This window comes from Fukomys damarensis, unplaced genomic scaffold, assembly GCF_012274545.1.
Source record: "Fukomys damarensis isolate Sample0158 unplaced genomic scaffold, DMR_v1.0_HiC HiC_scaffold_15, whole genome shotgun sequence".
Taxonomy (NCBI): domain Eukaryota; kingdom Metazoa; phylum Chordata; class Mammalia; order Rodentia; family Bathyergidae; genus Fukomys; species Fukomys damarensis.
Window position 1 is genome coordinate 11,565,197 of NW_022900927.1, and position 17,891 is coordinate 11,583,087.

Below are 17,891 nucleotides of genomic sequence, written 5' to 3' on the forward strand. Positions count from 1 at the left end.
CTGATTCTCAGTTATTTTTTTCCCCTTAGTTCTATGGGTGAGGGATGATTTCTGAAACCCAGAAGACACTTAAAAGACAATCCAAGTAGGAACAAAGCAGTGGGTCCTAGGATAGGGAATGCTGCCTGCACACCTTTCTTGCTCCACCCTCCACTCAGGCTACTTTTCATTCAGAGGATCCACTACTTACTTGGCCCGGTCGTGGATTGGCCTGCGGCATTTCACACACAGTAGATACTGCATAACTTTTCAATAAATGCTGGCTTATAATGCAGTTAAATGCTAAGAGTCACCAAGCTGGATTTTATTTTAACCTAATGCTGTATTCAGTTACTGTTTGTTGAAGAAACTCACTGATGTCTAGCTGACTTTGGACCTTCATAAAAACTTGAGGATTTAATGTACTGTATGAGTTAATTGTGCTATTTTGGTGTATAAACCAGGTTTAGTGTCATGATTAGAAGTCTGAAACTTAAGCAGTGTGGCTCAGGGGACCCATTCTCAGCAGGCGGCACAGTCTCAGTAGAAAACTTGCGTAGGAAAGATGGGGAGCTGAGTGAGGTTTCTGCAGCCATTTTTCATGGCGCATGATGGTGAGCCAGGGCAGATGGCCCAGTCCCTAACACTTTATAGCTCCTGTGAATTCATAGCTTGCATTTGTAGGCAAGTTAGGAAGTCAACAAAGCAATTTTCCTGAGTACTTCTCTAGTGAGTTGTATGTATAGAGAGGAACTGAAGTAAACAAGCTTTGATGGCATTTTTTTAAGAACTGAACTGGTAAAAGGCCATTTCCAAACTGGATATAGCCCTGGGTTTTAAGCCCTGGGGATTGGAAGGTGGTGACAGAGTAAATTGACTACTTTCTCTGGGCCCTGCTGGGTGCAAACAAGTGTCCAATAAAAGCCCTTGGCAGACTCAAGGAATTCTTTCTTGTTGGTAAACTGTTTTCTCTTGTCCACAGCAGCCTCAACTGGATGTCCTTCAGTTGAGAAACCTGATTTTTAACTTGATTACTATGCCTTTGGAGATGGAGCCCAAAATGAGCAAGCTGGCCTTTGGGTGTCAGAGAAGTTCCACGTCCGATGACGATTCTGGCTGTGCGCTGGAGGAGTACGCCTGGGTCCCTCCAGGGCTCAGACCGGAGCAGGTGAGGCCACATCATCCCATTGTTTTGTTTTAAGTGATTTAAGACTTCAGAACATTGTTTTAAAAGTACATAAACCAGCTGGATATAGTAGCACACACCTGAAATCCCAGCACTTGGAAGGCTGAGGCAGGACCACCACCACCACAATTTCAAGGCCAGCCTGAACTACGTAGTGAGACCTTGTCTCAGAAAACAAAACCAGAACACAACCAAAACCTACACAGAACAGCACTGCACCACTGGCATACTACCCTCCTCAGTCCTCATGCCTCTTGGGTGGCTTTGAATTTTTACTTTCTAAGGCCCTACTTAGTTTCTCAGTGGCAGGGTCTCTGCCTCATGACCGATGAAATCCAGCGTAATGCACATGCATTTCTTACGTGGCTTTCTACCAAGTCACCCATCACAGAGTGAGTGAAATTAACCTTAAAACTCCAGTGCCAACAAAAAAGTCTTCAAACTTCAGTTTCTAGGCCCATTCTCAGGAGTGCTTTTGCTGTGGAAGACAGATTGAGAGCTAAGAATCCACTGAGAGGGGCCGGGGATTTAGCTCAGCGGTTCGTGGCCTGCCTTGCAAGTGCAAGGACCTGAGTTCAATCCCCGGTACCAAAAAGAAAAAAAAAAAAGAATCCACTGAGGTAGTATTGCCTAGAATTTGACCTTTAATAACTAAAGTCTGTCCCTACATAATCGGGACTGGAAAAACTTAAACGAGTTTATAAAATAATCTATATAAGCCTATTTTTATTTTCCTGATGTCCTTACAATGAATTGGTTGAAAACTGCTGGCAATAGCTATTATTATGAGGCAAAAGCATATTTTGAAAGAAAAGATTGGGTGTGCAGTTGCTTCTGAGCTATGCTGTTTCCTTTGGGGTGGGAACCGAGGAAAGGTGTTCTTCGCCCAGAGTCTCGCACAGTATGTGTGCACACATAGCGGGTATTCGGTGTACACTGTAAAAAGCTTACAGAGCTGACTCGTGGGGGAGGGGCGCAGCGCATTATTCTGACCAACTACTTACTCGAAAGAGCCCCTTCTCACATCTTAGCCTGGATGGGTTAATCACGTGCACTGATCCTGAAGCTGTCAGACAAGTCCAAATTCCTTCATCCGGCCTTTTCTCCTGGAGTCACTTTCATTCCTTCTCATCATTGTAGCATGTAACCTTTGCACTACTCATTAAGAGATGTTCCCTACTTGAAAACAAATACTTAAGTTCTTCTAAGTGAACCAAGTACAGTTCAACATGGCCCCTCTCTAGTTTCCTTGGGAAAACTGACTCCACATATTGGAAAGAGCACCCACGGATGCTAAGAACGCTAATGCATGAGAACCCAACTGGGGAAGAGTCTAAATGTTCAACCAAACAGCTTTTGTCTCTGCAACCTGCAAAATTCCAAGAGCAAATGAAATGTGTTTGTGTGGCTGGATTCTGGAGTGTCCTACAGCCTGTGTGGTGACTGCACAATTCGCCTGGATCCAGGCTGGTCCCTTGGCTGACCCTTGGAAGACTGGCTGAGAAACAATAACATTAAATGTGCATATTTTACGGTACATAGTTTATGATATCCCTAATTGTCACTACAAATTGCATTCCTGAAGAGCACTTTAGCAGCTGGACGCCGGGTTTTCTGCAGGTCTGCAGTTCTGCTGAGCTGGCTCAGCTGGTCTGCTCATTACCTCCTAGTGGCCAAAACCCACACCAAGGGGAAGGTAAAGACCACGTGGGCTAAGAGGTTTGGGTTCTGTGTATTGATGCCATTCTCTTGTATGTCCCTTATGCAGATCCAGCTCTATTTTGCATGCTTGCCAGAGGAAAAGGTTCCTTATGTTAACAGCCCTGGAGAGAAACATCGGATTAAGCAGCTTTTATACCAGTTGCCACCACATGATAATGAGGTAAAATAACGGGAAGAAGGCTGATTAGGAAGAAGCAAGTGCATGATAAGCATTATGATCATTCTCATAAACACCAGGCTCCTGGCTGACTAGGTCCCTCTCTGGCCTTTCTTCACTAAAAATGTGGCCTGAGAACATAGCTTTCCATTCTTGAAGAGAAAGGGCATCACGCAGTAAACCAAACACACGTTGGGTTTTATAGTGTTTGCAGCCACCCACCACTTACCAGGGCGCCAGATTCCTGAGCACCCCCTTCTCCTGCCCCACTGTGGAAGTTTAGCCCAACTTAGAGTTGAGTGTTTGTAGAATGTGGGATGAAAGTAGCAATTAATAAATTTAAATTTTGTTGGGAAAGGTTAATATCTTAGTTCTTTTGTGTTTCTTTCTGATAAAGGTTTAAACACTTGATATTTTAAAAGATTAAACAAGGCTATTTCTTCAGATTGCACTTCGCCTTTGCTACAGAGGCTGCAAGATTTAGGTATGGTGTCATTGTTAAAACTGCAGATTTGTGAGGCAGGCAGCTAAACTTGCTCTTACCTCCTGAACTCTCGAAGACTGCACTCAAGCATGGGACTTCTCCCTTTCTGTGCAGGTGCGGTACTGCCAGTCTTTGAGTGAAGAGGAGAAAAAAGAACTGCAGGTGTTCAGTGCTCAAAGAAAGAAAGAAGCACTTGGAAGAGGAACGATTAAACTTTTGTCCAGGGCAGTGAGGCACGCCATGTGTGAGCAGGTAGGGATGATGTGGGTGGAAATAGGGGTAGGAGTAGAAGACAGATGACACAGGCATGTGTCTTCAAGTCATTCGAGCTTCTGAACAATGACTCATATTTGTAACTGGTTGTGCCGCCGTGTGATGGTGGAATCACTCTGCCTATATGAAAACATCTGATGAAAGCGTGCAGCTAGAGTACACCTAGTATTTTAAAAACGCAGAAACATGATGGCGACATCCAGGTCCTTCCTGCTAGATGTCTGAATGGGAAATGTATCCAGCAGGGGGCTGGCCCAAGAAAGCCGATGTTTGTGTGGGCCGGATGAAACTATACTTGGTGTAGTGTAATTGTCCACTGGAGCATGTTCACTGTGGTTGAGATTCACAATAGTGCAGTATTAAAGAGCTATTTAGTAATTCACAGGAGGAGCCAGAAATAAAAGCTTTCCTGCCAAATTTGGGATTTATGGTAAAGTAGGAAAGGCTGAGAATCCAAAAAGGATGATTCAACAAATCCAATCTGTTCGCAGTGCGGACTGAAGATAAATGGAGGAGAGGTCGCAGTGTTTGCCTCCCGGGCAGGCCCTGGTGTGTGCTGGCACCCGTCCTGCTTTGTCTGCTTCACGTGCAACGAGCTGCTGGTTGACCTCATCTATTTTTATCAGGATGGAAAAATTCACTGTGGCAGGCACCACGCAGAACTGCTCAAGCCACGGTGCTCAGCATGTGACGAGGTAAAAACAGTTCATCCCTTAATGCTGGAAAAATAAGTTGATGGCCAATATTCCACTGTACACATCTAAGCAAATAAGTGTCTCTCCAGGTTTTTATTGTGCATGTGTATTTTAAGATAACCTTGTACTTAGATATAGTGGGATAATACACAACTAATGAGAGGCCAGCAGGTGTTTCTGTGTCTTCCCAAATATGGTGTCCTTAATGAGATGTAGGGGGAAAAACAAGTTACAAAAGTTTGTAGCTGATGAACTTTATTTTTGTTAAATATGGGGGTATACATACTTGTATACACTCAGAAATAGACACGTGGCAAGGTAATAGTGGTCATCTCCTTGAGTGTGGTGATGTGAAAGGACATTTTATTTATTTATTCATTTATTTTTGGGGTACTGGAGATCAAACTCGGGTCCTTTGCAAGGCAGGTGGCGGAACCACTGAGCTAAATCCCCAGCCTTGAAAGGACATTTTAAAGTAACTTTAAACTTAAGAGAAATGTTGAAAAGATACAGAATTCCTGTAACCCCCTCTCCACTTTCCCAGACATGACATCTTACATAACCATGGTGTATGTATCAAACCTAAGACATTTACACTGGTATAAGACCAATGCTGAACTGCAGACTTTATATTTCCCTACTTCTGGTACTAGTGCAAGGTACTCTGTGATATCCTTAGTCTCCTTCAATCATGATAGTAAATTTTCAGATTTTTTTTTTTTTTGAGACAATATACCAACATGTATCCAACCTAGGTTGGCCTCAAACAGGATATTGGCACATTACCGTGCCTGGCTAAATTTTAAATTTTAACTTTCATAGATTTATCTTTTTCAGTAATATGCTATTTGAACACTTTCTTAAAGTAAAGTCCTTACTCTACAGATGTTCACCAGGTGAAATGAAACATTATCTGTCTATACAAGTGCTGTTTTTACAGTTTCACCATCTAACTGATAGCTCTACAGACTTTGTTTTGTTATTAGAACATAAAGACCACTAAACTATTTCAACGTTAATGTGCTCTTTGTGAATTACGCCACCAAAGTGTTATCACACAGCTAAAATAGAACCAAATTTATTACCTCCAATGGACACGTTTATATGTGTTTTCTTCCCACTCCTCAGCACCCCCCCACACACACACCCAGTACTGAGGAATGAACCCAGGGCCTTTGCACTGAGTTACATCCCCAGAACTTTTTTGAGACAGACTCTCACTAAGTCACCAAGATTGGCCTCACACTTAGTATCCTCCTGCAGAATGCTAGGATTACAACATGCGCCACCACACCCAGCTTTTTCAAATACAAGCAAGTAGCTGGGCGTGGTGGTGCATGCCTGTAATCACAGCACTCGGGAGGCTGAGTCAGGAGGATCGCTGTGAGTTCGACCAGCCTGGGCTACATAGTGAGCTCCAGGTCAGTCTCAACTACATAGTGAGACCCTGTCTCAAAACAAACAAACAACAACAAAAAATCAAATTCAAGCAAGCATCTATGTATTTTTTTTCTTTTTTGTATCCTCAGTTTGTGCTCGTTTTGTAGCTAAACCAAATCAGATTTAAGCCTGTAGCTAAGAAACAAGGTTAGCCATATGATTGAAGAGCCAGTGCCAGTGAAAGCTGCCCAGAAAACAAAATTACTTAGTCACTGAAAGACTTCACATTTATTTTTCTTGCACCCTATACATCCATGTTTCCTTTTACAGATAATTTTTGCCGATGAATGCACAGAAGCAGAGGGTCGCCACTGGCACATGAAACACTTCTGCTGCCTGGAGTGTGAGACGGTCCTGGGAGGACAGAGGTACATCATGAAGGATGGCCGCCCCTTCTGCTGTGGCTGCTTTGAGTCTCTCTATGCAGAGTACTGTGAAACCTGCGGGGAGCATATTGGTAAGTCCTCAGCCCAATCACGTAGCTGTTGGTCATTTGCAGTTCACAGCCTTGTTTTTCTACTTTTTTTTTTTTTTTAAAGTTAAGGTATAATTTACATGCAGTGAAATGTATGGATCATAATTGTTTTGGCTTAATGAGTTTTGATGAAAGGATAGAGTCCTTTCTCATTATTTGCCCTGGTGAATGCTCCATCTGTAGATACTGAAAGGCTACTTCTACATGGAGAGATGCTGAGGAGCCCTCTGAGCCTCTGCTCACACACAGCGCCAAGGTCTCACCATGCTAGCCAAGTGCTCTGCCACTGGCCTGTGGCTCCAGCCACACCCTCATCCGCACATCCATGCATAGCTGTGTTTTGTGTGTGTTCTGAATTAAAGCCACTTCATTTATCGTTGATGGATTACACTGAACTAACAGCAACAACACGATCATGTACAATCATAAGGTTATCTCAGACATATCACAGCCTTGCACCTTGGCAGCACTGGCTAGCACTGGGAGCTACCCCAGACAACAAAATTGTCAATAAAAAGCACAAAAATGCAAATAGCATGGTACTGACTAGGCCAGGAGTAGTACACTTGATCCTAGTAAGGAAGATGAAACCAAGGGCAGAGCATTCCCTTTGTCTAGACTCGGCTAGGAATGTGCACATCCACTTGCCAGACCTGGGAATGGCCAGGTAGGTGTTAGGCTTGCTAACTTTCAATGAGTAGGCATATCCACAGACCCACACACCTGTCGAGATCATTTCCATCACTAGAGAGTTCCCTCTTGTCTTATGACCTGTCTTCCTTTGCTCCTTCTAACAGGTGTGGACCATGCGCAGATGACCTATGATGGGCAGCACTGGCATGCCACAGAAGCGTGCTTCTCCTGTGCCCAGTGTAAGGCCTCTCTGCTGGGATGCCCGTTCCTTCCCAAACAAGGTCAGATTTACTGCTCAAAAACCTGCAGCCTTGGAGAAGATATCCACGCCTCCGACTCCTCTGACTCTGCTTTCCAGTCAGCAAGGTCGAGAGACTCCAGAAGAAGTGTCCGGATGGGCAAGAGCAGCAGGTCAGCAGATCAGTGCCGGCAGTCTCTTCTCCTCTCCCCTGCTCTGAACTATAAGTTTCCTGGCCTCTCTGGCAATGCCGATGACACCCTGTCTCGGAAGCTGGATGATTTGAGTCTCTCCAGACAAGGAGCCAGTTTTGCCAATGAGGAATTTTGGAAAGGCAGGGTAGAGCACGAAACCCCTGAAGAACCTGAAGAATGGGCTGAGCATGAAGATTATATGACTCAGCTCCTCCTGAAGTTCGGGGACAAAAGCCTCTTTCAACAGCAGCCCAGTGAGATGGACATTAGAGCCAGTGAGCACTGGATATCTGATAACATGGTTAAAAACACCGCAGAGTTAAAGCAGAATCACCAGAGCCTTGCAAGTAAAAAATACCAGTCTGATATGTACTGGGCTCAGTCACAAGATGGACTGGGCGATTCCGCTTATGGCAGCCACCCAGGCCCCGCCAGTAGCAGGAGGCTCCAGGAGCTGGATCTGGACCATGGTGCCACAGGATACAACCATGACCAGACACAGTGGTATGAGGACTCCCTGGAGTGTCTGTCAGACTTGAAACCAGAACAAAGTGTTCGAGATTCTATGGATTCTCTGGCTTTGTCTAATATCACGGGTAAGTAAGTCATCTGGGGGTTATGGGTTATTTGAAAAAGGAGCCAAAGTTTACTCAAAGAAACTGTAATTGAGGAGGGGTTATTTAAAACTCTAGGCCAAGAGAAAGGAACCACTTCATTTAAATGCCGGACACTACAGCAAAACAAACGTGTGTGTACAGGTGAGTACATATGTAAAAATGTTTTTAGCACAGCCTTTTGAGATAGGGATGATCCCTGAAACAAGACTTATTTTGGATAAGGGAGCATGCAACTGGATTGTAACTGAAAGCTTCTGTGTTCTTTGGATTGTGCTATATGTATTTTAAGGTTTTTAAATTGGCCTGAATACTTAGAAAGTTTGTAACTTTTAAAAATAATTTACTGAATTTCCCTATGGCAAGAGATAACTCAGAAATATATGAGCCTTTTTATTATAAAATACAGCAGTTTATGTTCTCAAAGCACAGTCTTATCAGTTATCCACATTATACTCTTAAAATAATCTTGTGCTGAATATAGTGGCCTGTGTCCCAGGCCTGCTACGAATCTCCTACTTGCCGTTTCTTTATACACAAAAGTATTGCACTTGTGTGTCTAGCTTTATAACCAAACTAATGACACATGGTCCTCATAGACTGTGTTACTGTAACAGCTAGGAAAGGCTTTGGTGTATGCCCGCTGAGAATCACTTTGTGGGCAGTGCAGTGACAAAGAGGCAGGAGAGAAGTCCCTAAGGGGGTTTTAATTAAATATTGAAATTCGAAGTTTTCTTTGAAATGCTTCTATTTGATAGCTGGTCTGTAATTATGTTAAAGTGGAATTGTTGATAACTGTTGATAATCACTATTCTAGGGGCTTCTGTAGATGGAGAAAGCAAACCAAGACCGTCGTTATATTCTCTACAAAACTTCGAGGAGATGGAAGCAGAAGATTGCGAGAAAATGAGCAATATGGGAACTCTGAACTCATCCATGCTGCACAGGAGTGCAGAGTCCCTAAAAAGTCTAAGCTCGGAATTGTGTCCAGAGAAAATCATGCCTGAAGAAAAACCAGTACATCTGCCAGTGCTCAGAAGATCCAAGTCTCAGTCCAGGCCCCAGCAGGTCAAGTTTTCAGACGATGTCATTGACAATGGAAGCTATGACAACATCGAAATCCGGCAGCCTCCAATGAGTGAAAGGACTAGGAGACGGGTCTACCATTTTGACGAGAGGGAGTCTAGGTCTCACCACCATCGCCGCAGGAGAAGTAGAAAGTCCCGCTCTGACAATGCCCTGAATCTTATCACAGAACGAAAATACTCTTCCAAGGACAGACTGAGGCTTTATACCGCTGATAACTATGAGAAATTTATACAGAATAAAAGTGCCCGGGAGATGCAAGCATATATCCAGAACAGTGATCTCTATGGCCAATACACCCACGCCACATCTGACTATGCACTGCAGAACCCCGGAATGAACAGGTTTCTGGGGCTCTATGGGGAGGATGACGACTCCTGGTGTTCCTCTTCCTCCTCCTCTGACTCAGAAGAAGAAGGATATTTTCTTGGTCAACCAATCCCTCAGCCCAGGCCACAGAGATTTGCCTACTATACAGATGACCTTTCTAGTCCAACTTCTGCCCTCCCCACCCCTCAGTTTGGTCAGAGGACAACTAAATCCAAGAAGAAAAAAGGACACAAAGGCAAAAACTGTATTATTTCTTAACTGAGTAGCTATGGAGAGCATTTGTTTAAGCTCAGCCATTACTTGTCAGAATCTTTTTTTTTCTTCCATAGGAAAGTTGCTAAGATAGTTTAAAGTGCTTTCTTTGCCCATGTAAATGAGAACCCTACTGCTGTTTACAGTGTCAAATTAACATTTGAAAGGTGTGATTTCTCCAGTTTACCCTCCTTGGGTGGTGCCAGGTTTAAGGTGACACCTTGTGCCTGTGGCAGGTGCACTACAGTTCCATATAGCTGCTCAGTCTCCAAGAAATGGACATGAGGTGATTGGATGGGGTGTGCATTTTAGCAGATGGAGAGCCCCCGCCACCTTTGTAACACAATAGTGATTGTCATTACGTGAGTCAGGTTGGCTTAGGTCCTGATTGGTCTGTCTTGTGAGGCATGCACATTGTCATAATGACCTAGCTAACACTGGGCATCCTATCATGTTAGGCCAACTTCTCTCCCTTTGGCCCCCATTAGCCAGGTAAACATTGTATTAGCTCCAGCTCCAGATAGGAAAAAAAAAATTGCTATTTATAATGTAGTATTTCATAGACAAGTGTATTACTAATTTAACGGTGCAAATATTAATGTACATACTGTACAGTTCAGATTTTAAAGCTGATATTTTTATATCCCTGAATTGCAAGATGTTTGTTACTCTGCAGTGCTAGACTTAAGGAACCAGAAACAGCATTTATGGATGAAATGATTGCTTGTGTTTTAGTCAGGGCTTATAAGTTTAGACAGTCAAATTTCTATTGCCTAGTGATGGAAAGTTAAATTTTTTTTTTCAATATTAAAAAAGGCTCTGTATGCATGGTGGGGCTCTGTAAATACTCTTAAACTATGGCCCTATTAATTTTACAAGTGTTATTTATGGGTCAAGCAATGTTAACTGTATAGATGTAGAAACAAACAAAAAAAACACATACCCCTGGAATATATGCTAAAAACGCGTAGCAGCTGTCTGAGGGATATGTTTTCTCTGGGCCACGGGGTGGGCTGCCTTTCCCAGCTCAGCTCTAAAGCTACAAGGATCAGCTTGTTGTGGCAGAAGTCTTTGTAGATTTGAAGAGATTATTCCTTTTATCTTTGCCGTTCAGCTAATCTGTTGGCCTTTAAAAGCAGTTTTCAAAACTGGGTTTTCAGGTATTTTTTCTTTTCAAATCTTCAAATTAGAGGATGCTATGCCACTGAGTATTTTAAGTTCCTATGAGGTTCTATCTCGTTCAAGGGAAAATGAGTTGAACTAACAAACACATATTTTGCTATGTGCCATTCTTGCATATATGTCTCAGTCCTAACAGAAGGTCCTGGTGGCATTGAGGGCCTTTTAGGGAGGTATTTAATAAATGCTTAATAAATAACAAATTACCTTTCTGAATACAATTTGTAAACATACCCAGATAACTTTGCTCCTGTGTTCAGGCATGACTCACTCTCTGCGTCCTACCATTACAGACCCTATTTATCAGAGGAGAAAGCTGTCAGTCAGGTCTCAAGGAGGACAGACGTAAATCCAGTAGGAAACCAGCAGGCAGAGACTGGATAGAGTAAGGCTTTGTATCTGAGCTAGAAAGATGATGTTTAGAGCGCCCTATACTTAAAAGTAATTATATCATCCTTTCCCTGGTCTGGTGCTTTGTAAAAAAAGATAACCATGAAAAGAAGTACAAGCACATGATAAAAATTTCAGAAAGGACAAACACTGAAACTTCTCCTTTTCCTCCTCATCCCAAGAAGTAACCACAGCTAATGCATCCTACAGATGCTCAAAAGAATCTGTTTTATTTAAGTGTGTCTCATAAAAATGGCAGGCGGGGGTACAGCTCAGTGGTAGTACGTACTTAGTATGTGCATGGTCCTGGGTTCAATCTCCAGTACCAAAGAGACAGTAAACTATATACATGTTTTGACTTGCTTTGTTTTCTTTATATGTAAACATTCCACCTCATTCTTTCAATGACTGTTGGATACATTACTTTTGGATGCACATCATTATTCATTATTTAGCCAGCCCCTTGGTGGTAAGACTTGAACTTCCTCATTCATACCTTATCCTACAGAGGTGCATGTGTATGTAAGTCAGGAACAAAACAGTTACTGGGACATAGCCAATTTTCCTCTAAAGAAAATTCTGATTTACATTACTACATAATACATAAGAAAACTTTCCTACCACAACCTCACATAATATGAGCAGATTTCTTGGCTTTAAACAAATTCTTAGAAGACTGCTGTAGTGTGTTATTTACAGCAGATGATACTGAGCCTAGAGAAATGCGAGCATAAGCTGCCAGCACTACCCTCAGTAATTTTCAAAAGATTTTTTTTTTGGGGGGGGGTAAATCTGGCAAGTCACCTTAGTGGTTTTCTTCATTTCCTCATATAATGGTCACATAGCTTGCCAAAGGCCTACGGAAATACAGAAATACTACAGTGATAATGTAACCTTCATGCTTTTATGTCCTAGCTCTTAGCAATAAAAGACTACAAAGGGAGAAAAGGCAACGACTGTCTTACTGTTGAGTAAAAAGCATGTAGTAGCTACAAGGTGTGAACAGATCTAGTTAACAAGTGTAAAGTATATCAGTCACCAAATTCCAAAATTTTTTCCAACATAATTATCAAATGTTCCAACACATTTCTCATACAGGAGTGAAGCAGAGCTTTAGGGATGCATTTTCCTCACCACAGAGTAGCCCCTGCCTGAGGCTCTGGAAGGTGCTGGCAAAAATAGAACACCTTTCAGCTCTCGTGAAGAGAAAATAGTTCATTTTATATATGTATTTGCTATTCTCTACTCCGTTCTAGTTCCTGAGTTCAATCTAAAGTACCAGAAGTGAAAGGAGGTATTTGCTATACAACTTTATTGCTTTGACTATAAAGCATGGGCTTAAAATGAGTAAAACTGGACCCAAGACCCAAGTGGCTGATCTCCAGATGGTAGATTAGACTACTGCCATGGAAGAACCAGTGTTGCTCTGTAGACCATCTGCTTTTTCAGGAAAAACCAAGAACCTCCCAGCCTTTAAACGTTACATTTAATTCAAATGATTCTGAAATACTGCTGAACAAAATAAGCCTGCTATCAGCCAGTCTCCAAACTCTGGGTTATGTCGAGAGTCTGAGCAGATTTTTCTAGCCTTAAGAACTATGTAAGGGAGGCACAACTAATTACTGTTTATAGAAATACCTACGACCTTCTTGTCGATGCAGACAGAAGAATAATTAATGGGATCTAAAATGAAAAATTTCACTAAGAGCTTCAGTGCTAGTCACAATTAGGATAGAAATCCTTTGTAATAAGAAAGTCACTAATTATATAGTGAGATTATCTAGCCATTCACTGGATCTATCAGAAGGCGTGTTCCTGTACAGTCACTTGGGTCTTCTGTAAGCTCTCAAACACATAAAGGCTTCTAGGCAAATGACCCTTCAAGGAGAGATGAGCAGGAATAACTTAAATTTTCTACCACTAAACTCGTATTTTGCCAAGATTATAGACTTATAAACCTCACTGGAGGTATAAAATTTAAAGGTGGCTTTCAAAAACAGTTATGGAAGTAAACATGGAAGAAAATACATTGTATATATATACATACACACACACACACACAAACACACACCCACACCCTGACTTGGTCACAGGATTACAGCCTGTTTATTCCATTTGAACAGATCCAACTAACTGTTCAAATATTCCCATTTTAAGATCTGTTTTAGCCACAACTGTTTTTACATCTCTATTGTTTTATGTGTACAAGGTACTGTTACACCAAATTTGGAAGTAACTTGCAACCCACTATCTGGAATCATTTGATTCCAGACCATGTCAACAGTACCATTATGAATACAAAAGTGTGGTTATTTTAATACTATTAAGTTTAGCATTGCAAGATGATTGAACCATTCATACAACTAACACTGAAAGATTACTAGTGTAATACAAACACACTCACCACAAAGTTGGTTTTCAAGGTGATGCAGAACACACCAGATGGGGATTCAGGACATTGGGCTCTTGTTAGCTCACACAGGCTAAGGCTGTGATGGGGTCCACTGTAGTGTGCTAGGCCATCTCACTGGCTTCCTTCTAGCTTCAGAACTCTGGAGACTGAAATGCATCTATCAGGTCAGAAAACAGAAGAGTCTTGTTGTTCAGCATAAAACATTTTCCCTCCTCCGACTCACTCATCAACATACCTGCCTGGCACAGGTTCTTAAGATGCCCACCCTCTTCCATCCCCTTGGCACACAGATCGTAGTTTAAGCAAGTTGGGAACTTTAAAGTGGGTTGTTTAAAAAAAAAAAAAAAAAAGCATTGCTATTTGAGAACCTGAGTAGGTAGAAGGTTAAATAATGAAATAGCAATTTGGGAATGGTTATGTCCCTATCAGTGTACACATATGCTTTGGGTTGGTCTTTTCTTCACTCACTGGTACTTTGGAAACAACACAGAGTATGTGGAGGGCTAAATATTTTCTCCCACGTTGTTTCTCCCCAGTTACCAAAAGGAAAATAGAAATTTTTTTGCCCCTCCATTGTAGAGCCCTGCTTTCAGCAAGCATCTTAAGTCTTGAATCTCTGAACATGGTGAAAGCAAAGCTCAAAAGGTATTAAATGTGTTTAATTAATCTTGGTTCCTAGAACAGAAGCTTAATAACCAGGTTCATGCTACTGAAACAGGTCTTCTCAAAATATATGCTAAATCCTGGTGCAGAAACTGACAGAGACCTGAGTCCCACACTGCACTGAGGTTGCAGGAGCCAAAACTGTCTGCTCCTTGCATCTTGCAGCTGGCTACCCCTTATGTTCCCGGAATAGCTCTAATGCAGAAGTCACAGAAACCATGTGGAAGGTGAAAAGTGAAAAACAAAAATCTACCAAACTACAGTTTGAATTTTTTCAAATGTTTTTTGTAGTTAATTTTATATATAACTCACTAAAGCTGCATTCCACATTAACTACTCAAACAACTAGTCTATATTGGAGTCAAGATTTGAACCTTGTTCTAAATTACCACTAAGTTTTTACTACTTCCAAGAATACTGACCTTAGACTCAAGATTTACATAAAAGCCTGGCCCACCCCATGATGACTATGTACACTTGGATAAGTCATAACTTCCTTTGACTTTGACAGTAAAACAATTTCTCACTGGTTCTGGGTTATATCCTCAGCACTAAGGGTGGAAGGAAAGAATTACACTGGTAAAGAATTACATATGACCATGTTCTGTAAACCACAAAACACCAAAATGGTAGTTCTAACCTTGTTCAGGTAGTGAAGTAAGAAAAATATGTTGCCTCTCAAAATTCTATATACCATTAGACTGAAAACATTTTAATCTATACCCAATACAGTATATACTATATTCTATTAACAGAAAGGTTTCTAAATAGGAAGAAAACTAAAACCTTAATAGTTATGATTTAGCATTAAAACAGCAACGATCTATGGTTAGGAGCTCAAAAAGCAACATGCCATAGAAACAGCCTGTACTTGGAGCTATGTAAATGTGCATTGGGCAAGAACAATAGTTCGTCATCTGTCATTCACATACAGTTTAAAACTCAAAGTCAGTGGGCTGACAAAGTCTTTTACACAGTTTTGTTATCCCTAAATCAGTCAGTACAATGGAAATGCTGGACTGTGCAACCTAATAAGGGCCAACATCAATTAAACCAACCTTTGGTTATCATTTGACAAAAATGAGCAACAGGTTTGAGCAAAACGTGAACTGCTATAACAAGAAACCAAGTAATTTTAAATAATAAAAACATTTATTGTACTCTCATGTAACAGGTTAGCACACAATGTATACATGCAGGAATCCAGGTTCCTTCTATCTTATGGCTCTGAAAAAAGAAAAGCAAGAAAAAGTAAGGTTGCATTGCTATAGCTACCACTATTAGGAAGAGACACATCCAGTATGGGTCCAATCTATGGAATTACAAAGGAGGCATAGCAAGTACTGTCCTTGATAGGCAGTTATGTGATTATCAACTCTTACCTTGGAAAAAATGAGACAACAGATGTTGGTAAAATTACGGATCCACTTCTCAGTCTTTTTTTTTTTTGTTCACTGAATTACACAGCATCAGTGCTCTCAAGAGGTAACATAAAAATGAAAGACACAAAAATATGCACAATCTGTAACCTACCAACCTTGGTTGAGCACGTAGGATGTGGCCATTACTCTCAGGAGCTCCAGGGCCTACACGAGCAGTTACAGATGAGATACCTGGACAGCTTACTGCCCACACCACCAAATGCTCCCTCCAAGAATCCTTAGATGATCAATCAACTCACAAAACTGTAGCTAAAGAACTGTCAATGCCTTCCTTGTAGCAGCTCAGGATGTGAGAGCAAACTGGAGTGAAGTGGAAATCAGTTTCTATTCTGGCAGTGTAGCTGAGTGCTTCCTAAAGAGGATCTGGCCTCCCTTCAAGAGGCTCTGGATGTGTGAACCGGCTCAGGGATAGAAAGTAGCTGGGAGTTATGAGATATCAACCATTTTTTTGGCAAGAATACTAAGTAGGTAATGTTTTCAAATTTCATTCTCAAATAGGGGAGGAAAGTGCTACATGCATTCAACATCCTTCACATTTCACATGTAACCTACTTCTTTCCCTTCCTCTTTTCCAAAGAAGAGAAAATAAAATTGTCACCTCTTTTAAGTTTGTATTTGGGACAAATTACTGCAGAAGATTAACAAGAGAAGAAAAAAGCAAGTTTATTAACATGTATAATGGAAAAAGCAACTCAAAGCAGTGGCTTAGGAGTCTGCCATAAATATTATTTGAAGAATATCAAGTTGCAAAGATGTGACCAGATAACAGAAAAGGAGTCCTAGGGTTCAGAAGTGGGAAAATAGTGCAAACAAATTTATGAAAAGAGAAGGCCATTTCTAAGCTGTTTGTTAAGAACATTTTACTTTTAAGTTTTCAGGCAGGAAAAAGTTGGATATGGGGATAGGTCAAGACTTTCTTGTTGCATCTGTCCAGCTTTTAGGCAAACTTAGTAAAGGCTGTTTACTTCCATTTTGATTGTCTTCAACTGAAGAATCCATATTTTGGAAATATTTTGGTTTCCTTCACCACCTTCATCCTCCATTATCTTGCTAACCAACTTCAGTCACACAAGCTTATACCTTTTCCTATAATTCCATCCTTCTGGACTTCTGATACTTCTCCTTTGCCTGAAAAATCCTATTCCCCTAAGGTTCAAGGGTCACTTCCTTTGTGAAACCACTTTTAAATCGACAAATATAAGTTTCTACAAGCCTCCTAACTGTGCTAAGAACTGGAGATAATAAGACAATATATGGTTCCTGCCCTCTGAGAGGTACTACACAGATGAAGGGTTTAAAATGCTACCATTCTCTGACATGCTGATTCATAATAACACAATTACCAAGGAATATTGTGTCAGGCACCACCTTTACTTGTTTAATTGCTTCTCACATCGAAACCCCTTAAATCAGGAAAACTCTAAGTCACCAAAGTTAACAGTATCAATTCTTAAAACTTTTTCTTTTTAATTCTTAAACTTCTATCATGCTTGAGTAACAAATAAGTAACAAGAAGTAATTCTGGGGCCAGGGATTTAGCTCGGTGGTGTTGCCGCCTGCCTCCCAAGCACAAGGTCCTGAGTTCAATCTCCAGTACCACAAAAAGAAAAAAGTCTGCAGTAGAGAGCAATGAAGTTTACGTTATAGCAAAACACTTAAACCTGGTTAAACAAGAGAAAAGACGATCTATTTAAACTTGGTAGCTTTATTTTGCACTTTGAAAATTCATAAAAAGCTTTACAATATTTGCTTCCCCCGTTGATCATCAAGGTTTTATGGAAAGACAATGAATATTTTATTGCATCAACTGGGTATATGCATAAACAACAAATAATTTACAAACAATTCTCTTCAATCAAGAACATTATGCAAAATACATACTCTCGTACACATCTGAATTTACCTAAAATCAGGCTTTAAAATACATAAAAAAAAAAAAAAAGATTTAACACTGACAAGCCTACCAGAATAATGCTGAAGGCAAGCTATAAACAGCTTTACATGGTGAATGTAATTTGAGGGAACGGAAGAAGAAATTACCAGCTG

The 17,891-nt window shown here is 41.1% G+C and overlaps 1 protein-coding gene across 1 annotated transcript in view; it reads left to right on the forward strand.

Moving 5' to 3' along the window:
- Prickle1 (prickle planar cell polarity protein 1) overlaps nucleotides 1–12,422 on the forward strand; it is a 19,303-nt gene extending 6,881 nt beyond the window's left edge. Inside the window, exons 2-8 of the mRNA XM_010640923.3 lie at nucleotides 965–1,147; nucleotides 2,934–3,047; nucleotides 3,643–3,780; nucleotides 4,293–4,496; nucleotides 6,207–6,393; nucleotides 7,209–8,072; nucleotides 8,908–12,422. Coding sequence (XP_010639225.1) covers nucleotides 1,016–1,147; nucleotides 2,934–3,047; nucleotides 3,643–3,780; nucleotides 4,293–4,496; nucleotides 6,207–6,393; nucleotides 7,209–8,072; nucleotides 8,908–9,764 — 2,496 coding nt within the window. The 5' untranslated portion in view covers nucleotides 965–1,015 and the 3' untranslated portion in view covers nucleotides 9,765–12,422. The remainder of the gene's footprint in view (nucleotides 1–964; nucleotides 1,148–2,933; nucleotides 3,048–3,642; nucleotides 3,781–4,292; nucleotides 4,497–6,206; nucleotides 6,394–7,208; nucleotides 8,073–8,907) is intronic.
- The last annotated feature ends 5,469 nt before the right edge of the window (nucleotides 12,423–17,891 follow it).